Below are 22998 nucleotides of genomic sequence, written 5' to 3'. Positions count from 1 at the left end.
GAGAGAAAGGTACCCAAAGAATCAGGCTTATGTAGTTACACAGTCTACTTTTATAGAAATTCTGATATTAAAGAGTTTTGTTCTAAAAAGCTATAAAGCTGAATAAGATATAGGAAACAACAGTTTGCATAAACTGGACAATATGCAGTGCAGGACTGTGATCACTGAGGCAGGGAGAGAGGTGAGTCTTAGACTCCCAGCTTATAGGCCAGGTTCCTTCTCGGGCCACAGCATGGATTGAGGGATGCAAACAGAGCTCACAGGTATCTCTGACTTGGGGAAAAAGTGGCTGGACATCTGAGAGGCCTAGGCAGCTGGAATTTGTGGGGCAAACTACTAGAGATATGGAAACACACACACACACACAGCTCCAGAGATATACAAAGGAGTCTCCTCAAGTCTTCCCTATTCAGCTGAGCACTGATCTGCCTGAGGTAAAATGCCCTGAGGCTTGGAAGCCTGAAGACCACACCTTTGGAAGCAGCAGGACCATCCGGCAATCACACAGGGCTGGGAAGAGTTTGCCTTCCTGCCAGCTAAAGCAGAGAGGCCCTGAAATATGCAGAACGCTGGGTGGATTCTGGGTGGATTCCTCAGGAAAGTTATGACTTAGTAGCAGGGCTCAATTAGTCACAAATTAAAGGCTACTCAAGATCTACCAGATTAAAAAAAAAGAAAGCAAGCCTCAATCTGCAAGTAACTCATCTAATGGTGAGTTACTTGATGGCAGAATAAAACCCAATACTCAACCCAATACGACAAAATCTAGCACTCAACATTAAAACAAAAAACCCTCACAATATCTGGTATCTTGTCAAAAATGACAATTTCTGCAAAGCAGCAGAAAAATGAGACCTATAGCAAGGAGGAAAAAAAATCCGAAAAACAGCACAGAAATGACAGAGGTAATGGAGTTAGTAGGCAAGGATCTTAAAACAGCTACTGTAAATATCAAACATATGCACAAAAATACCAAGGAAAGCACGAACATAATGAGGAGAGAAAGGGAAGATATAAAAAGACCTAAAAGAAACTTCTAGAGGTAAAAATATATTGTAAATGAAAAATACATTAAATAGAATTAATGAATTAGACACTGCAGAAAAGAGCAGTGAATTTGAAGATACAGTAACTGGAATTAATTTTTATGTATGTGAATTACTCAATTTTTTTTACATAATAATTAACCAAATAGCCATGTATTTACTAACTCTTTTCTTAACTGCCGATTTTTGATCTGCCCACTATTGCATACTACTAAATTGTCTGTTTCCAGGCCTTCTAATCTAGCCACTTTCTGTCTCATGATGTTGGTCATACTGCCTCGACTATTAAAAGCCTAACCACACATTTTTGCATTGGACAGACAAGTCTCTCATCATTCTTCTTTTTCAGCATTTCTTATGACTTCTTATAAGTCCATTCCTTAAGATGATCCTTGGAACTTCACTACATTTCAAGATAAATTCTTTGAGGATACTAATTATATTCGGTGTACAAAGTTATTTGTAAAAAAAAAAAAAATAGCGTGTTCATGATCATTTTTCCTTCCAGGGATGTCATATTTTTCTTGATTTATCTCAATGACCTTTTGAGACTCTCAGTTAAGGTTTTGAGGTTATTTTTATTTAGGTCTCTCATTTTTTTCTTAGGTTTTCATAATAATTATACATCTCCAAATAATATATTTTTGCTTCCCATTCCAATAATACTTTTTGTGTTACTCTCTGCTGTATTTAGCTTTCTATTTATTTATCTCTAATTCAATCATAAATGTTCCCAAATTTAACTACTGTTTGCATATATGCAAACTTGATGGGTATTTTATCAAATTCATCTTCTTTATTGGCTCCGATCTGGACTGAATGTTCCTCCTGAGGATTCCTTCTCTGTCCTGTATGGGGCCCTCTGCCTCTTGGATTTCATGTCATTTTCTTCTTGGTGTCTCTAATCAGACCAGTGCTTACAAGGGCTTTTGCCATGACAACAGAGGTGGTGACAGAGATGAGTGGGGGCAGACCTGTCAATAAATGGGGCCAGGCTAATTGGTATTCAGGTGGTAAAAACAGTAAAATTGGCTTCTACTTTAACCATAGAGAGAAATTAATCCCACATGGATTATAGATATAAATGTGAAAGGTAAAACATAAAGCTTCTAGAATATAATAGAAGAATATCTTTGTGATCTTAAGATATAAAAAGATTGCTTCAACAAGACACAAAGAACACTAACCATAAATTTAAAATTAAGAATGCCTGCTCTTCAAAAGACACACTAAAGACAGTAACAACATGCCATAGAGAAGACATTTTTAATACATTTAGCTAAGAAAGGATTGGTACGAAGGGTATGTAAGAACTCTTATCAACCAATAAGAAAATGACAAGCAACCCAATAGAAAGATGAGGAGCACTTTCCAAAAAAAAAAAAAAAAGTAACTCAAAAGGCTAGTAAACATAACATTGGTGCTTAATTTCATTAAAAATCAGCAAAGACAAAATAAAATAAAATGCCATACTATAATATTATCCTCAGATTAATAAAAATGTGCAAGTATGACAATAGTGAGAACTGGTAAAAATATGGAACAAACTGAACTCATACACACTGCTGATGGGAATATAGACAGGCATGATGATTTTAGAGAATAATTTAGCATTATCTAGTAAGGGTGAAGATTTGCAGTTGTACTCCCAGGTACGTATCCTAGAGAAGAGAAACCTTGCCCATGCGACCCAGCTGACATAAATTTAAGAACATTCATGACAGTTTTGTTTGTAACAACAAAACACTAAAACTATTTCAGGGTCCCCAAACAGGAGAATGGACATATAAATTATGACATAGTCAAATAGTGGGTAGTTTAGATACCCAGATAAATAAATTAACTACTGCGATAAGCAATACCAGTGAATCCTACAAATGATGTTCAGTATGAAAAGAATATGTACTATATGAATCCACTTGTATAAAGTTAAAAAATGGACAAAACTAAAGTATATTAATTACATGGATACAAATCTATATGATAAAACTATGCAAGGGAGTAATAAATCCAAAATTCATAGTATTGATTACCTTTCTAGTAGGGAGTGACAGAAGATGTAATCAGAGTGAGGAACACAAGAGAGTATCAAAGGTATTGGTAATTCAATTAACAACTTAAGCAGTGGGGATTCAGGTCTTTTTATTAAGCTATACATATACATTATATAGCCAGCCCTCCATATCAGTGGGTTCTGCATCCATGGATTCAACCAACCATGGACAGGAATATTTGGGCTGGGGGAAAGGATGGTAGCATCTGTACTGAACATGTACAGACTTTTTTTTCTTCCCTACAGTATAACTACTACTTACATAGCATTTACATTGTATTAGGCATAAATAATCTAGAGATGATTTAGAGTATCCAGGAGGATGTGCATAGGTGATATGCAAATTCTATACCATGTTATGTAAGGAACATGAGGATCGGTGGATTTGGGTATCCATGGGAGGTCCTGGAATCAATCCCTCATGGATACTGAGAAACAACTGTACACTCTTGTATTTATGTCATAAAATTAAAAAAAAACAAAAACACCTATAGCCTGCAGATCCTCTCCTTAAACCTCTGCAGTTCAAAAACCACCCTTGCCAACCATGGAGGTTTACTTCTTAGAGAGTGAACTCAGAACACTCCTGCCATGGGAACACAGGCACAGCAGGCATTGCTGAGGTGAGGGAGTGAGAGTCTATATACCAGATAATGAGACCCCCAAACGTCTTCCCTTTCTCAGCTCCAAATTGATTATCATATTCTTTACCTATCATCCTATTGAGTACAAAGGATCAACTTTAAGATACCACATGCCAATCCCTATGTGTGAAAGTATGGCTAACATCACAAAGCTTTTGTCTTTTTCTAATTGTGTCTAAATCCACTCTGTCCCTGTGTTTACCACACTGCCTTCTTGGCTGACACACGTTATTCATGTTTTCCCTGGAAGTTTGTAATAGTTATGTCTGTCATCATCATTATATGTTTAACTTTTGGCTGAGCTGTTGCTGGGTTTTACTTGTGTGTAATGGAATATTAACTTAGAAAACAGTCTATAGTAAAAATGCAGTAATATTTTGTTTTGGAACTGATGTGATAAAATAGCCAGAAAAAGTTAAAACTTACCTCTGCCACCTCCTTTTGAAAAGTCAAAGTCATCTGAGTTCTGCCATAAGCAAAAGGTCCTTCTCTAAGAGAAATACTTTCAAGCCACTTGATAATCAGTGGAGTTGAAACACTAAAAGGAAGATTTCCAATAACATGTACATTTGGAGGATCTGTTGGCCAGGGAAAAAAACAACTTGGAATGATTTCATCAATATATTCTAAATACAATTTTATTTAAAAGAAAAATCAAACTGGACAGTCATAGCATCAAACAAAAATATATGAAAAGATATGGCTGAGTACTTTTCATTCCATTTATTCTTCAAAATGTTTTCTCACAATCAGCTCTGAATTTTTGGGGAAAAAATTCTACCACTGTTTAGTCATTCGGAGAAAGTCTTGGATTTCTGGACTACGAAATATATGAAAAACAGCTGGTTTGAGGGAAAAGATAATTTACCTTGGACACGATGAGGTTATGTCATGGGGCAATGAGATGAAGATGTCAGAGGGTCAGATGCTCAAGAAGGGTGTATAGGCTGGATATAAAGATGTGAGTGTCTACAATATATATGTAGTAAGCAAAACCATAGGAGTGGAGTAATGGAGCAACTGTGCTAGAGAAGAGAGGATGCCCAAAAAGAAAAATTTCAGAAACAACATGCAAAAAATAGGCAGAAAAATAACTACCAGCAAAGAAGAGTTAAGAGAAAGTTCACAAACATAAAAGGAAAAACAGGAGGGCCTGGCATCAGGGAAGACAAGAGCAGAGAATTGGATAACAATCATATGAATGTGGGAGAACTGAGCTAAAGTCTGAAACCGGCAATGAGGTCCCTGTGACTGCAGCGGTGGCTGGGCAGGGCAGAAACCTGAAAGCTGCATGCCAAGAAAAGGAGGGCCTGTTAGTAGGTGGAGACCCCAAGTGTGCCCACTGTGAAAGACCTGGCTAGGGAGAAGCCAAAGACATGGGGGCAGTAGATGTGGAGGCATCCAAGGTCCTCCTCCCTTTGTTCTCTGAGTTTTCTATAGGCAAAAACCATATCCTGTTTATCTATGTATTCCAAAGGGCTGACATATAACAGATCCCGAATAAACACTGTCCATGAATGAAGAGTACCTTGGTTGGTCACTGAATGTGAAAGACAATGGAAAAAAATTAAAACAAAGGCTTAGGTGTGGCTTAGTTTACTAAAACACTTCTTTTTTCACCACTTAGAAAAATTAATACTTCATAGTTTACCCCATCCCTATATGGTGTAATAAAAATGACAAGTTTATTTGCACAGAATCAAAATATTTGAAAATTTAAAACAAATTAGAAGAATTTATATCTTGGAATAAAGTAGTAAAAAAATTACAATGCACATTATTTAATTCTCTTCAGATAATCTTTAATATTAACATAAAAACATTTATAATAAATATATAATAAATATTTGTGATATAAATAATTATAAAAGAAAATTTTAAAAACCACAAAGGCACTTACCATCATCCCAGCATCTTTTAAGACTTTCTGGAAAAGCCCTTTCTATCTTAAATGTCAACATATCTCCATGAACAATTCTCAGTTTTCCAGGTGCTGCATCAGAAAGCATCTAGTTAGAAAAAGGGCAATAAAATGAGCTCATAAGGAGAGTAACAAAATTAAACTTTTTAAATCTGTGCATCATTAAATCAGTCAGAAAAGCCAGGCATTAGGAGTGATCATTTATCAACCAACAGTATATCACATCCCCTGCAACAGACACCATGGTGCTTCACCTTAACATGCACGAATGATTAGAGATAGTAATAGATAATACAATAGCTTATAATTTCACAAATAACATATCAGTGTAACTTGACCCTCAGTATGACTTCTATTTTCATACAGATTTAGCATAAACTCAACTCCTATCTATAAGTTTTTAAATTAGAGACAAGGGACATTATAATGAAATACTGAGAATTAACTAGGAGTCAGCCATATGAAAGATGAGCTTACTTCAACTAAATCTTGATAGCCTAAATATATACAAAGGATTCTGCATATCACCAAGATCTTTAATTTAATCTATGGACAGATTCAAACCAAGCAAAAAGTCACTTATCAATGCCAACCCCCACTTGGCACTCTGGGATATTCCTCTGACCAGAACATCCCTAATCTTAATATATTTCTTGATTCACAGGCCCTATCAACCTAGTGAATTATCCTGCATGATTTAATAATAGCTACCTCCCAGCTTATTTCTACCTTCTAACCATAAACTTTCTTCCCTTTTCCTTCAGTCTTTCTAAGCAAAAAGGAAAAAAAAAAAGAACCCTGTCTTTTGTTATCTCTTTCTTATTTCATCCACCTCTGCACCATACTCTCACAGTACTAAAGTACTACTTCAAAAGAGCCTTATAGCTAAGCCATCTATACATTTCTAATATAGATATATCCAACACAAAACTTGATTTTTGAAGTTCTTGATTAAAAAAAAAAATGTAGTCCCTGAGCTTATAATGCAGTAGTGAATAAAATCAAAGAGAAGAAACAACACTGCTGAAGGAGATTTCAAAAGAAGTGATTCTTTTCCTGCTTTAAGTCAGAGCTCAGAGAACCCTGGCTCTAGCTCAGTCGCCAAGATTCCAGAACTTTCCCACACTCAGTAATGGGATGATCAACAGGCTCAAATCCCTGAGCTCCTTGGCCCTACTCTCTTGGCCCATTAAAGCTGACTTCCTCTAACATTCACCCCTGGCCTAACTCAGGCAACCAACAGGAAGGATGAAAGGTGATCACAGAAGCCAGAGAGGAGAAACAAGACCAAAAACACTGGGCTTGTGGCTTACTCCCGATTTTGTGTCAACACTGTGCCATGCATATGCTTCTTCAGAGCACCTACAAACTGTATTGCAATTTCTCCTATAGCAACATATGCTCCTTAAGACAGTCCCTATAGCTACATAGGACATAGTTGGTGTTTTATACACATTTGAGAAGTGCATGAATAAAAGAGAATGACCAAGTGGCATTCAGCTTTTTGTGACATTGGTACTTCCTCTTCTAGCCTGGGAGATTTGGGCTCCCAAAATTTGTGGGGTTAGAAACTTGCAAAGATTTATTTCACTAATAAATGAAGAAGAATTATACAAATAATGTTTCAGAAATACATAGATGAAATATCTATATTAGTAAGAGGCTAAACATTTTAAGTTTGGGAATATCTAGTTTGATAGGTTTAGTCCAGGTAGTTAAGCAAAATAATTGCATACCACTGGTATTAATGTACTTACGGATTATTTTAAATTACCATGACTTGCTAAACTTGATCTAATGAGCTCTAGACAGCAAATCTTAAAAAACAATAACCTCAATATATTAAAAATTTAAAGAGATTACTCTCTATGGGACATGCTTATACTGTATAAAATCTGCATATTTAATGACAGCATTTACAGTCAATGGAGAACACAGAATTTTCTTTCTATAATTATGCTTCACATAATTAAAACAAATCAAATTAGCATACCAAAAACAAAGGCAGAACTAAATGCTTATGTTTCATATTGTTTATATATAGAAAGTAATTAAGTAATTAGTAATCAGGACTAAAACAAAACAATATAAACTTGGCTCTCTGGTATTAATTTGTATGCTCTGATAACTATGTTTCAAACATTAACTTTTCCTACACAGACAGACACAACCGCATACCAGAAGGCTGATATAATGCAAATTTACCTTTCTTTCTTAGGTTCAAGGCTGTATTTCGAGTACATTTCTCTTGAATTCCCATTCAGGTTTAAGTCTCACTCAATGACAAACCCAATCCTTCCCACATTTTAAAAGGTCTACCTTTTCCTTGACAACTGTGTAGCTTGTAGCTTGATCTTTCCCTTTCCAACTCCCCACTGCAGAAGGAACGAATGCTGGTGTTCACAGATTTATGTGAAGGCCTTAAAGCAATTATGGGGGAAAAGGGTGTTATACATACTACAGACATGGTTATAGACAGTAGCCTTTTAAACACCTTAAATGGTATTCATGGACACGCAAAGACTTTCTAACCAACCAGTAATAGAGAAAAATGCTTTCACTACCATAATGATATTTGGGGGATGGCAGAGGGGTGGGCAAAGTCACTATTACAGTACTTCAAGAATAACACTGGAGCATTACACTTCAAAACCCTGGAAGTGTTATCACATAATGCGCTCAAAGGCATAGCCCATCACAAATGCAGACACTACATTACAGCCAAATGAGTGTTTTTACAGACACTCTCAAACTATTCTATCATTTTTATTTTAGTTTACAATCCTATAATCTTTCAAAATGAGATGTAAGTCAGCTTAGAGTAAAAGGCATCATTAAATAAGGCTATAAAAGAAGAAATAGAAAACCAAACCATGAAAAGGAAAAGCATACGTATATGTAAAACAAGAAAGCTAACAATCCTAGCAAGCATTAGCGATATTAGCTCTCATGATTTGTATAATGAAATATATAATTCTTGCATTCTATTAGTACTTAAACACATCTCCAAGAGAGAAAATGTTTTTTCTAAGTTTTGTCCTTAGAAAATGTCTTTAGGACAATGCCTTTACTAAAAGTTAAAAAGCTAATATACAAACATTCATTCTATGGCTATTTAAAAAAGCCTCTAACAAGTCAAAATCTTACTGAAAGCTTTTCTGCAGGAGGCAAGTAATTGTGGTCCACCTGGGCAGCTTTTTTGGTGATTTAATTTGATGAGGAAAAAATTTATGTAATTCTTGAAATTTACACAAAATTATTAATTCCCTATGAGCAAAGAACTACTGTATCAAATACCTATTTAGTATATTTTATGCCACCTTCTCATGGTGAAGGGTTCGTGGCAGCCAACACCGTATAGTCACAAATGCTATTGAAATAAATGTTTGTAAAAGGGCTAGGCAAAACTGCTAAGCAAATTATATGAGAATGAAAGGCTCTACAATATAAAATTATAAAATATATAAATTTATAAAGTATAATAAAAAGTTAAAAAATATAAAATATGGGCAGGTGAAAAATAAAATTTTTATTCTCATATAGAATATATATAAAAGATACGCTATTATTAAAAAGGAATTTAAGATAATGTTACAATAGACTTTTTTTAGAGGGAAGACTACAGCATGATTTCAAAAAGTCAGTTTGCTTTTTTTAAAGTTACATGAAATAACTTGAATTTTATTAAATTTGCATTTTCAGACTCCCTCAGTATTCTAAATTTATGAACAGAGCAAAAATAAACAAATCATCACATCATCACTTGTATCTTAAATGATACTACAAGTATCTAAAATAAAATTATTTTTATGAGAGAATTAAGTTTGTTGAACATTTCAATGTCATCAGGTCTCTTAATTGCTCTTTTTAACTTGTCATTCAATTTTATTCTTTCTTTTTATTTTACTTTTAATTGACACACAATAATTATATATATTTATGGGGTACAGTGTGAAACACATGCACAAAATGTGTAATGATCAGATTAGAGTAATTCTTCTTTGTGGTAAGAACATTCAAAATCCTCTTTTCTTATAGTCACCGTACTGTGTGACAGACACTAGAACTTATTCCTCCTACCTAACTGTAACTCTGTACCCAATGACCACCTCTCCCCATCACCCCCTTCCCTGCTTTTCAAGCAGGACCTGAACATGCATAGCGGAGACTCATTTACCCAGCCTCCTTAAGGAATTAGTTGTTTGATTTACAAAATTTTCTATTAAATCAATGTTTATTTAAGTCTTAATATTTTTTTAAAGAAGAAATGTATAGAAGAAAATCTTTTCTAAACTATATTGCACAACTCTCTTCCTTAAGCCAAAAACACTGAATCCAATTTCACCATTTTCTTGATGATTTGGGGTCACTGTTGCCTATAAAGTAATGGCCTCAATGGTCACAGAACTGTGTTTGAAACCTTACTACTTAGTGTTTTTTCCCTTTTTATATTTGCTTTTTATAGCTTTTCCGCCATTGTAGTAACTGTTACTTCTTGCTGTTGTCAGCAGGCCTGCTTCTATCACTGATCTCTGTACTTCTAATAATTTATATCATTTTGGCTGTGAGCCACCTTTCGCTCACTGTTTTGTCTATGTTTTGATTAACTATGGTTGCATCAAGTTGCCCATGTAAAAGTCACATCACAACACAAAGTCAGGCAATCTTCCTTTTTTAAAAATTTGTTATAGATGAAAGAATTTCAAAATTTCATTATCTCTAATCAAAAACAACTCTTTCTGCTTGGATGCCAAATTATCTGTCCCTTTAAAAGATGACAAGAAGGGTAATAATTAAAATAGCAACCATTTGCTGGCTACTGGCATTATTCCACATCATTTACATTAATTTCTATGTAGCCTTGCAAAATCCACAGAAGATAACTATTATTCCCATGCTACAGATAAGGAAGCTGAAGCTAAAAAAGACTCAACAGCAACTTCAAGGTCAGAAAGCTAGTGAGTGGCATATCTCAGATTTGGTCACCAGTCTGTTTGATTCTCAATCTCACGAACTTTCCACGATGCCTAATGAAGTGGAAGTAATCACTGTGTTTACCTATTATAAAACCTAAAGGCAATACTAATAATAGTCAATGGCTTACTTTCTCTCTCCAAAATGCCATGAAACAAGCACATAATTTAATGGTTAAGAAGAATCCTTGAGCTTTCTACTCTGGCTAGGATAAAATATAAGAGACCAGATATACATTTTCCTGACTTAATTTAATAAAACGGACAAAATAGATGAAACAATTTTCAGACACTGGAAAACATAAAGCACAGAAAAACCTGCAGCTCCAAGAAGCTCAATGAACTCTACACACAGGAAACATGGAGAAAACTACAACAAGGCATCATGATGAAATTAGTCAAAACCAGCGATAAAGAGAAAGTATTAAAAGCAGCCAGAGAATAAAGAGGAACAAAGATAACCATGGCAGAGTCTTGTCAGAAATGCAAGCGAGAATCCAGGGAAAAACTGCCAATATATTTTCCAAAAATGAAGACAAATGAAGACTTTTTCAGACATACAAGAGCTGAACGATTCTTCACCAACAGACCCGTGCTGTAAGACATGCTAAAGGAAGTCTTTCCAGTAGAAAGAAATGGTATTAGATGGTAATGTGGATAAGGAGTTGTGGACATGATAACCATGTGGGGGAAATAGGTATGAATTTTTCTTATTATTTAAGTCTTTTAATGTACAATTGGCTTTTAAAACAAAAAACTTGTATTGTGAACTTTATAACATATAAACAAGTAAAATGTCTAACAATAGCACAAAGGCTGGCAGGAAAAATACAATCAATCTATGGGAAATTCATATTCTATTATGTGAAGTAGAGTAATCTTACTTGAAGATAGACTGTGATGTGTTAAAAATGTATACTATAAACCTTCAATCAGCCACTAACAAAGAATTATAGATAATAAGCTGCAGTAAGCTGAATAATGGCTTTCCTATTCATGTTTACATTTTAACCCCTGAAATATATGACTGTGCTCCTTTAAACAGTAAAAAGGACTTTGCAGATGTGATGAAGTTAAAGATCTTGAAATGGGAAGATTATCTTAAATTGTCTGGGTGGGCCCAATATAATCACAAGGGTCCTTATAAGAGAGGAAGGAGGATTAGAGTTAAAAGCAGGGGACAAAGAGGCAATAGGCCCAAGAGCTAATGAATGGAGGTGGCCTCTACAAGCTGAAAAAGGCAAGAAATTCTTTTTCTTCAGGGAAGAAAAGGATTCTCCCCTGAAGTCTCCAGAAGGAATATAGCCCCATTGACCTTGATTTTAGACTTCTGGCCCTCAGAATTCACGTCCCCACAAAGTATGTTCTCTGATGACAATGGAACTAAACTAAAAAGTAAAATAAAGATAGCTGCAAAAAATTCCAAATCTGCAAACTAGATAATACATTTCTAAACAACCTACAAGTGAAATAACATATCAAAGTGGAAAGTAGAGCTGAAGGTTCTCTTTTGAAGAAAATCTGAACTTCTTTTGGAAGGCTTTCTTTGAACCTAGTATCTCGAAAATTGTTTTTAAAAAAGGAAATTAGGAAGTATTTTTAATGGAATGGAAATGAAAACACGACATATTAAAATTTGTGGGATTCCACTGAGGCAGTATTTGGAAGGAAATTTATAGCACTAAATGCCTGTAAGAAAGTAAGAAAGGCCTCAAATCAATGACCTCAGCTTCCACATTAAAAAAAAAAAAAAAAAACTACTACAGAAAGAGCAATTTAAACTCAAAGCAAGCTGAAGATTTTTTAAGATTTCAGAGCAGAAATCAATGAAATAGAAAACAGAAAATAATAATAATAATAATAATAATAAATCAATCAAACCAAAAGCTGTTTTTTGGAAAACATGAATAAGGTTGACCAATCTGTAGCTGTCAGGAAAAAAAAAAAAAAAGAAAGACACACAAATGACTAATATCAGGAAAAGAGAGAAGTGATCTACAGATGCTTAGTTTAATTTAGAAAAATCAATATAACTCAACCATATTAAGAAACTTAAGAAAAACTACATGATTATCTCAATAAACTCGGAAAAAGCATTTCTGCAAACCTAATATCCATTCATTATTTAAAAGAAAAGACGTACTCAGCAAACTAGGATTAAAAAGGACCTTCCTCAATCTGATAAAAGAGATGTCGAAAAAAACCTACCACACATCATATGCAATAGTGAAAACTGAATGCATTTCCCATAAGATCAAAGATGAGGCCAGGATGTCTACTTCTATCACTTCTATTCAACATTGTACTGGGATCTTAGCAAGTGCAATAAGACAAGAAGAAGAAATAGAGACATACAGATTGGAATGGAGAAGGTATATGGAGAATATACCTTCTTCTTCTCCATATAGATGGTTCAAATGGAGAACCATCTTCATTTGATGACATGATAAGATATGCAGAAAATCTTAAGGAACCTACAAAATATAGCCAGTAATAAGTGAGTTTAGCAAGGTTGCAGGATACGAAGTCAATATCTAAGACATCAATGGTATTTCTACATAGTAGTAACAAACAATTGGAAATTGAAATTAGAAACCAATATCATACAGAATAGCATCAAAATATATGAAATTGTTAGTGGTAAATTTGAAAAAAGATGTGCAAATACACGTGTTTTCGTACACTAAGAACCATAAAATACTACCAATAGAAATTAGGGAGAACCTAAATAAATGGAGAGATACACTATGTTCATCGATCATAAGACTAAATCATTAAGATGTTAATTCTCTCCAAATTGATCTACAGTTTCAATCGAACCCCAGTTAAAATCCATTAGGCCTTTTTTAATGGAAATTGACAATCTGATTCTAAAATTATATGAAAATCAAAGGACCTAAAATTGCCAAAATGATACTGGAGAGAAGAATAAGGTTAGAAGATTTAAATTACCTGATCTCAAGTCTTACTATAAAGCTACAGTAACTAATATAGATTGTTATTGGTGAAAGGATAGACGTACAGATCAACAGAAGTGGAAGTCCAGAAATAAACTGACACATATAAGATCAATTGATTTTTGACAACAGTATCAAGGCAATTCAATGAGGAAAAGATAATACTTTCAACAAGAGAGGTATAAAAAGGAACCTGTACTCTTGCCTTATCCCATAAAGAAAAACTAACTCAAAATGTATCATAGACCAAAATGTAAAAGCTAAAAAAAACCTCAAAAAACAAAAAACTCAAAGAAAACATAGGATAAATTCTTTTTTTTTTTTTTTTCTTTCTTTTTTTTTTTTTTGAGACAGAGTCTCGCTTTGTTGTCCAGGCTAGAGTGAGTGCCGTGGCGTCAGCCTAGCTCACAGCAACCTCCAACTCCTGGGCTTGAGTGATCCTTCTGCCTCAGCCTCCCGAGTAGCTGGGACTACAGGCATACGCCACCATGCCCGGCTAATTTTTTATATATATATCAGTTGGCCAATTAATGTCTTTCTATTTATAGTAGAGACGGGGTCTCGCTCTTGCTCAGGCTGGTTTTGAACTCCTGACCTTGAGCAATCCGCCCGCCTCGGCCTCCCAAGAGCTAGGATTACAGGCGTGAGCCACAGCGCCCGGCCAGGATAAATTCTTAGTGGTCTTGGTTTTGGCAAATATTTTATTTTTAAAATAAGACATAAAAAGCAACAAATTTAAAAGAAAAAACCGATAAATTGTACTTCATAAAAATTAAATTTCTGCTCTTCAAAAGACACTATTAAAAAAATTAAAAGGTAAGCCACAGCTAAGGAGAAAACATCTGTAAAACATGTATCCGACAAAGTCTTATATCTGAACTGTATAAAGATCTCCTAAAATTCAATAAGACAAAAAAAAAAAATAGTACAAATATTGGAACAATTCCCCAAAGAAGATATACAGATGGCAAATGAGCACATGAAAATATGTCTAATATCATTATCCATTAGGGAAATGCAAATAAAAACCAGAATAAGATACCACTGCATATTCACTAGGATGGCTAAAATTAAAAAGACTGACCATACCAAGTATGAGCAGGCATGTGGAACAACTGAAACTCTCATGCACAATTTTTGGTGGGAATATAAAATGGTACAGTCACTTTGTAAAACAGTTTGGTAATTTTGTGAAAAGTTTAACATATACCTACCATAGGACCCAGATATTCTATTCCTACGTCCTAAGAGAAATGGAAATATATATCCACGCAAACAGTTGCATGTGAATGTTCATAATAGCTTTGTGTGTGACAGCCAAATATGAAAAAACCCAAAGTCTGTCAATAAGTGAATGGATTTATAAATTTGGTATATCTACATAGTGGAATACTATTCAGCAAAAAAAGGAGCAAACTATTAACAAACACATCAACATAGATGAAACTCAAAATATTTATGCTGAGTAAAACTCATAAGACCAAAAAAAATACATTCTGTATGATTCCACTTATATAAAATTCTAAAGCATGGAAAATAATCTATAGTGGCAAAGCAGCTGAGTGGCTATCTGGGAATAGTTTACCTATACCCAGGGAGGAAGAAAGGATAGATTGGTACCAATGAACATAAGAAAGCTTGATGATGATGGATGTTAAGTATCTTGATTGTGGTGATGGTTTCGTGCAATTATACATGTCAAAACTCAGTAATTTGCACACTTCCAATATGTGCAGTTTACTGAGCATCAATTATATCTCAAAAAACATAAAAAAGCTGTACTTAGTGTGGTCAATTTTCCATAATATTAGGTACTATTATCATTTACATATAAAACTTTCAAAACCGAAAAAAAGGAGGAATCTAGACTATTTATCCGAAGGGGTACACACGATTTAGAAAGTTATCTCCCTGTTAAGAATGGGGAAGAACTTATCAACAAGGCTTCAAAAGTTTCTTGAGATGTCAGGAAATCTCTTCACTCCCCTTCAAGGCATAGAAAAACCGTTCAGTTGTAAAAATGTTATAACAAAGAAATAAAAAACTCACAAATGCACAATCAGAGTGTTACAATATCAAGAGAAAGAAACCCAACATGGCCAATGCAGGTTTGATGAGCTGGAGAATGGCCCAATATTTTCATAGTAACAGGGATTTTTCTAGTGCTCCAATGCAATAACATTATTTTCCTCCCATCCCTCTTTCTAGACTAGTAATCTCCTGATCAATCCTTAATCATCTGAGGTACTCAAGGCATCGGGACCATAATTTAATCATTTATAACTAAGATCAACTGAGTGTTTACTAAGTGGCAGGCATTTACTTACTCCTCATAACAATCCTATGAGCAAACTGAGGCATAGAGGACAGAGATACCTGCCCAAAGTCACACAACTAGTAATCTTAAGTCCAACCCAGGTAGTCCGATGCTAAAGTCTGTGTTCTTTACTACAAAACTGTATTATTTTCATATATTAGACAGGTTTTTTTTTAATCTTTACAATATGCTGATAGTGAAAACTACATGTTATCACTAGTTGTTCATTCCCCTAAGCTGCCTCATGATAATATAATAATTGAATTAAGCTACAAATTACATGCTTTCAGCTAGAGGACATTTTATAAATTATTACAATTTCTTTAAAAAGTAATTCTATTAACTTAGAAATCACTAAAATGGAATCCTTCTGCCTTTACTCAGTTTTATGATTAATTTAGCACCTCTAAAAGAAAGTGGTTTTACATATTGAAACATTCTTTACAGGGAAAAAAAAGCCTATTTGATATTTCAGTGCCCAACATTTCTTTTGAAGGCAAATTCCTTTCCTGCATATAAAATACTAAAAATTAATTTTGCTGCTTCTACTGAAACGAATGAGAAGTTAAATATACATTTACTGTAATTCACCTTGAAATTAGCCTTCATATCTAGAAAAAAGAGCATAAAACCTTTTGATAATCAATACTACAAAATATTCACTTTCACTTTTGAATGACACATTTAGTCAACTAGTATGACAGATACATACCTGTGCGCGCGCGCGCGCGCGCGCACACACACACACACACACAGAGATTGTCAACCTATTTCCCATGTGAGACAATGACTGGATACCTGCTATGTGCCAGGCACTGTTACACACAGTAGAGATACAGCAGGGAGCAAAACAGACACTAATCTCTATCCTCCTGGCATTTACATTCCAGAGAGGTGAGTTTGACAACAAATACAATGAGAAGAATATACGTGTGTATGTGTGTGTGTGTGTATATATATATACACACATACGCATATATATGTGTGTGTGTGTATATATATATAGTGTGTCAGAGGATGATATATCTAATGTGATGAAATAAGGTAAGGGATTAGTAATGCAGGGAATTGGGGGTGAAGGGAAGTTGAGAAGGGTGGTTGTTACTCTTAGTCTGTCTTCAAAGATCTTTACTTCAGATCAAACAGAATATGTGAATTAAATGGGGATGAACAGAAATGTGATTCACTCCCTAATAACAAAGGATGCACACAACAGACAATGAGGTTTGAGGGTTTAAGAAGTCACTTTAAGGGCAAAAAAGTCAGATGAGTATTCCCTATGTCCAGAAAGGGCTAGATGAATAACTGGGAAGGGAATTACGGCCTGTTATTCAGTTTCTTTTTATACTCTCATGATCCCATAAAAATTAACAACATTCCTACTTCTACTGCCAACTGAGATACAGTTCTTAAAATAAGGACACAGTTAAAAAAAATCATTATCAAATTCCACATCTGATCAAGGAATGAATATGCACCAAGTGACAATCCCAAAATAAAGTTATAAATACGAAACCAATTCTGTCAGTACGGACTGGCAAAATTAGATAAAATGAAATATTATATAATTTTTTAAATCATAAAAATTGGATAAAGCAAAATCAGAAAAAAATCACTAGGTTTCTACAAAGATCAGAGGCATACAAAGTTCTAGATTTTCAAATGAATTTTCTCAAACTGTTCTGACAAAAATTAAACATTTTTCCATTAAAACATACACAAGCATTAGAATGTGATCATTTTAAACCAATTTTTCCTCTTGTATTAAAGTAATAAGGTGGATAATTTTATTATTCTATTATAGTCACATATTAAATTGCTAGTCACCTGAGCCAAAGGCTCAGGGCTCTTTTAAAGTTTTAGAATTATGGAGAAATCAAACAAAGGCCTTCAAGTCATTAAGTGCTCCCATGAGGAATTCCCTTTACAAGATCCCTCATATAATCTATTCCACTGTTTGCCAACATTTTAAAAATATAAGACCCTCTTTATTTCAAATCCTCAATCCTGTCTCCTTCAATTCTCACCTATTTGTTATAGCTCTTTCCTAGAAAAGATCAAAACTTATCCTCTCCACTGCCAACCTTTGATAGGCAGCTATGAGTACTCTCACGCAGGACTTCTTCTCTCCAGTTGAAACATGCCCAGTTCCTTTAAATATTTCCATATAATAACAGTACCTATGTTTTAAAGATGCATGCATCATTTCATTGAAACCTTATCTTCATCTATAAGTACAGTGATACTTTATTACTTCACTTAAAAAATTCTTTTATAAGAATGCTTGAGGCCGGGCGCGGTGGCTCACACCTGTAATCCTAGCTCTCTGGGAGGCCAAGGCAGGCGGATTGCTCAAGGTCAGGAGTTCAAAACCAGCCTGAGCAAGAGCGAGACCCCGTCTCTACTATAAATAGAAAGAAATTAATTGGCCAACTGATATATATATAAAAAATTAGCCGGGCATGGTGGCGCATGCCTGTAGTCCCAGCTACTCGGGAGGCTGAGGCAGAAGGATCGCTCGAGCCCAGGAGTTGGAGGTTGCTGTGAGCTAGGCTGACGCCACGGCACTCACTCTAGCCTGGACAACAAAGTGAGACTCTGTCCCAAAAAAAAAAAAAAAAAAAAGAATAATAAAGGGCTAGCATATTATCTTCTCCATCTTTTGATTGTGGGAATGCTTTTTTGAACCTAAATGAAGTTCTCAAAAGTCACACCCATGAGTCATTACTGGCCACTATTTAGTTTTACTTATTTTTGAAGGAATAGGTCATGACTTGAATAGCTATTAGATTTTTTTTTAAAGATCACAAAAAACAGTTTGTTTAGCATCAACAAACACATTCAAGCTGTGGTCAACAGACTATCTATGAATGCTTGTTAGAAATGCAGATTTCTAGACCTCTCCAGACTACAGAATCAAAATCTCTGGGATGAGGTCTGGGGATCTGCAGTTTGAGGAACCTACATAATCTTAGGACACCCTGAGTTTAAGAATCATGGTGTAAAGATTTAACCCACGTTTTTGCCTCCTAAAAAAGACACTTTAAATATCTCACCTTCAATCCAGGAATGAATCGAGTATCCTTTTCAACTACCAAAAGTTCAGCAACGTTGGCATTAAGAATGGATCTTGTGATTCCCCCTGGCCCAGGGCCCACTTCATAAACATAAGCATTTGTCAGATTGCCAGCTTTCCTTACAATTTTATCTAAAGAAAAGAAAGTTTAGTTATCTTGATTATCTTGGAAAATTTCAATATACAGAATTTAAAGAGAAAAATAATCTATAACAATTCTTATCAGCTATTACCCAATCATAATCCTTTATATGCAATATTTGTCTGATTATTTAACTCTCCACCTAAACCGATACATAGTGGCCATTCAATATTCTACCCCTGTAGAACTGTATCAGTCCCTTAACAAAATAGGATCATGACAAGTTTCCTTAGCTTAAATTTAGCTAACATTGTGTTCTCTATTTGTTCCCTGCCAATTTGTTTCAAATTGATTTGAAACCAATCAAGTTCTAAGAACAGACTGAATAAGTATGTAATACTTTTCTACAGTTGTTGAAGATCACATATTTTAATAAGCAAAACTAGTTTCACATTCAGAATCTTCAATGTTGCTAGTTTGATATCCGAAAGCAGAAAGTGCTGACAGTCTCCATTTTTAGCTATCTATAGACATCTAGTTGGTGCACAGTATGGCAAAGGGAACAAGTTTCTAAATCATAAGACTCTCAGAAATGTGGATTCTTGGTCACTTTCAGGAAAAAGTTAAATTTAGCAGTGGAGGTTTTTTCTTTCTTTTTTCTCTTTTTTGTTTTTTTTTTGCCCAGCTGAGGAATGGTCTTTTTTAAAGCTTTGCAAACATTCATGTTAATACAGAAAAATTACTTTTTAATATCAATTTCTTTAAGTTAGAGCTTAAGAAATCATAGAAAAGCACTGATTCACTGCAACCAATCATTGCTTCTGGTAAAACATACAAATTGGTCTTAGTGACTATGAGATATTAAAATCCAAGCAACTGGGCCTCTGAGGATAGTGGAAATACAGTCACTAAAGACATACCAGCACTTATTGGCAGTGTTCACTGACTCTGTAGTCTTCTTTTGCTTCTGTTATCAATAACCTATCTTTGTAGGCTAAAAGGTAAAAATTAGTCTCTCCATCATCCAAAAATGGTTTTGTCTGTTAATGGATAAGGGAAGGAATTAGCATAATAATTCACTCCCAATATGAGTGATTATGAATCAGTCATAACATCTTACCTGTTATGAGTGACTCACATACATTCTCTCACCTAATCCTTCCATGTTAACTAAGAACTCCTATCCCAATTTAATTTCTCTGAACTTTTCAGTTCCTTGTCTGTTGTTTCATTGTGCAAGGTCACCTAGAAAGCAAACGGCAGAGAAGGGATTCCAACTCAGGTATAAATTCTAAAGCCAATCCTTTTTCCAATGAGAGCCCAATGCCTCCCAGAGGGAACGGCAATGATACATTAAGCACAGGTGAATTTAATATTCTCATTTTTTAAAATGGAGAGCTATGACAGTAGGCACAACTTTGTCCTCATACTTTCCAGACACATTCAAAGACAAATGAATATTAAAGTAGTACTGTCAAATTGCTAAACTTGGGTTTCAATCTTGCTCTGCTCCTGCCTGCGCTTCTAACCTCAGTCAAGTACCCTAATCTCTCTTCAGTTTGGTTCCCACAGGAAGAGTGGATAATAGTATCTAGACTCTGCAACTTACTCCTGAAGATGAATAAAGGCTCACACGAGAAAATTTATACGAATAATTTAAAAAAAAATGACCTGTATTTTCAGTGCAGAGAATGGTGCTTTATATTTAGAATGTGGCTAATGACTAGCAAAAAAGGATGGCACCAGTTATACTAGACTCAAAGAATTTTAAAGGTGGGTAATCTTTCAAAGCTCTTGTAGCAGGCCCCTCCTCCAATTAAAAGATGAGAAAACTTAAGCTGAGTTAAGCTATTTTATTTAAAGTCATATTGCTATGGGCAGAATAAAGACTCATGTTCAAGAAATAAAACATTTATGCCTTGTGGACTCTCCTTCATTCAACTGAAAACAAACTTTTTGGGTATGATTTTTGTGCTCTTTCCAACTTCAGAAGAGGGGCCAAACAGAATGAAATATCAAAACCTCAAACCATAAGTACTCCAGCAGTGAATTAGTGGACATATTTGTAATACACCTTATTCTTGCAATCTCCTCTTGGGTAGTGGTGGTTAAATGACAGACACATTTGCCAAAACTCATCAAATCATGCGCTTCAAACTGGCGAATTTTATGTTATATAAATGTTACCTCATGAAAAGTGACTTAAAAGAATAGGATGTGGGAATGTAAACTTACTAAAATGTAAGCTGCCTGAGGACAAACTTTGCCTTGCTCACTCCCATATCCTAGCCCCAGAACTACCCCGCACAGTGGCTTATGCACTATGTATTTACTGAATGAGGGTTGGAGCCCTCGAATATTCTTAGACTCAACAGGTAAACGTTTAAACAACGAATCCTACAAAGAATACGCTTTTACAAGTTATTAATAAAATCCTTGCACTCATTTAAGTACTGATAACTTTAAACTGCATGAAAAGCAAGTCCAGTCAGCACGTGCAGTACCATTTCAGAGACAGATTTCACAGTGACCGGGATTACAATCCCCAGAGCCTTCCACCTATACGTGAACACACGTGAACACCTCCCCGGTGTGCTCGGCGCCGCACAGCCCGCCTTCAGGGCCCACAGCTGCACGCCCCTAAACACGGCGTTTGGAGCAAACAACGCGCTTCACGTGCGTCCTGAGCGGTGGGACGCGGCGTTACTTTACTACAGAGCAGTAGAAGGACCGACCAAAAGCCCGTCACACGCCTGAGGCTGGACTCGCGGGGTCCGCACTAGACCCCCCACCCCACCAGGAACACGGGGGCGACATTCGGGGAGCACGAAGAAGCCATCCACCTGTCAGCCTCAAGTCCAGGAGAAAGTTCTGGGATAGCTGCTTCACCGCGTTCAGCCTGAATAACTTAATGATTTCTCGAATGGTGGGCAATGGCGGGAGACGGAAAGTGCTGAGTCTCCCGGAGGCAGCCATGGGCCCACACCGACTTCGCACACCGCCCCCCGGCAGTCCTCGCCGCTCGGAAAGCGCAGGGAGGGGGAGGATCCTGGAGAACTATGGCCCGCCTCAGAGGTCGCCTCACTGGCCGGATGTTTCCCGTCGGAAGCGGCGGGCGCGGACAGGAAATCCGGGCGTACTGATAGCGCATGCGCTATGTCCTGCTGAAAGCGGTGCATGCTGGGTGCGCAGTGGCTTCTGCGAGGACGGTGAAAGAGTCCTGTGGGCGGTGCTTCGCGAGGATGGGCGGTGCTTCGCAAGGGTGGGCGGGGCGAGGCGGGGTCTGGGTTGGGTGCAGGAGTTTAGGGATCTGCCTTGGCCAGGCTCGCAGATTTTGGTGGAACCTATCATAGCCCCTTTAACCCCACCCTGGAGTTCTGAAGGGCTTCAGGCCGTTGTGAATATCACCGGGAGAAGATTAGATTAGATGATTAGACGCAAAGCTACTGTTTGTTGTTGCTTTTAGAGACAGGGTCTTGCTGTGTTGCCCAGGCTGGTCTCAACTCCTGGGCTCAAGCAATCCTCCCGCCTCCACCTCCCAAAGTGCTGGGGTTACAGGCATGCACCACCCTGCTGGGCCTAAAATTGTTCTTTGAGCTGCAGTTCTTTCTTATGGGTAGGTGTTTTTTAGAACAACCACTCTGCAAATGAGGTATGAAGGGTTTCTAACTTCTCTCAGCTTCGGTTTTTTTATCCGTTAAGTGGACATAATGTCTACCACAAAATCGTGAGCACTAAAAGAGGGGTCACTTGATGCGCAAATTCGGAACGTAGGGCAGCACATGGCATTTGGTAAGCCCGCAATCAATGCTGGATGCTACTACTGTGATTATTTGGCAGACGAATGCAATTAGGAGGGGGTAAATGATTTCGGCACAGCTTGTTAATGAGAGGGCCAGAATTAGAATGCAACTTTTCTGACCCTTTGG

At 36.1% G+C, this 22998-nt stretch overlaps 1 protein-coding gene across 3 annotated transcripts in view; it reads right to left on the bottom strand.

Moving 5' to 3' along the window:
* Window positions 1–22212, bottom strand: part of TFB1M (transcription factor B1, mitochondrial) — a 55582-nt gene extending 33370 nt beyond the window's left edge. The window contains exons 1-6 of one of the 3 annotated variants that reach the window (XM_076002849.1): window positions 21913–22008; window positions 20190–20314; window positions 19990–20109; window positions 18968–19119; window positions 5644–5752; window positions 4170–4321 (exon numbers count right to left, since the gene is read on the bottom strand). In XM_076002849.1, coding sequence (XP_075858964.1) covers window positions 4170–4321; window positions 5644–5752 — 261 coding nt within the window. In that variant the 5' untranslated portion in view covers window positions 18968–19119; window positions 19990–20109; window positions 20190–20314; window positions 21913–22008. Of the gene's footprint in view, window positions 1–4169; window positions 4322–5643; window positions 5753–7983; window positions 8359–18967; window positions 19120–19989; window positions 20110–20189; window positions 20315–21912 lie in introns of those variants that run through there. The other 2 variants (XM_012759608.2, XM_076002850.1) reach the window with 2 other exon arrangements.
* Between the last annotated feature and the right edge of the window lie 786 nt (window positions 22213–22998).

Source organism: Microcebus murinus, chromosome 5 (assembly GCF_040939455.1).
Source record: "Microcebus murinus isolate Inina chromosome 5, M.murinus_Inina_mat1.0, whole genome shotgun sequence".
Taxonomy (NCBI): Eukaryota; Metazoa; Chordata; class Mammalia; order Primates; family Cheirogaleidae; genus Microcebus; species Microcebus murinus.
The sequence above is the reverse complement of the archived record's forward strand: the minus strand, read 5'-3'. Positions and strand labels throughout refer to the sequence as shown.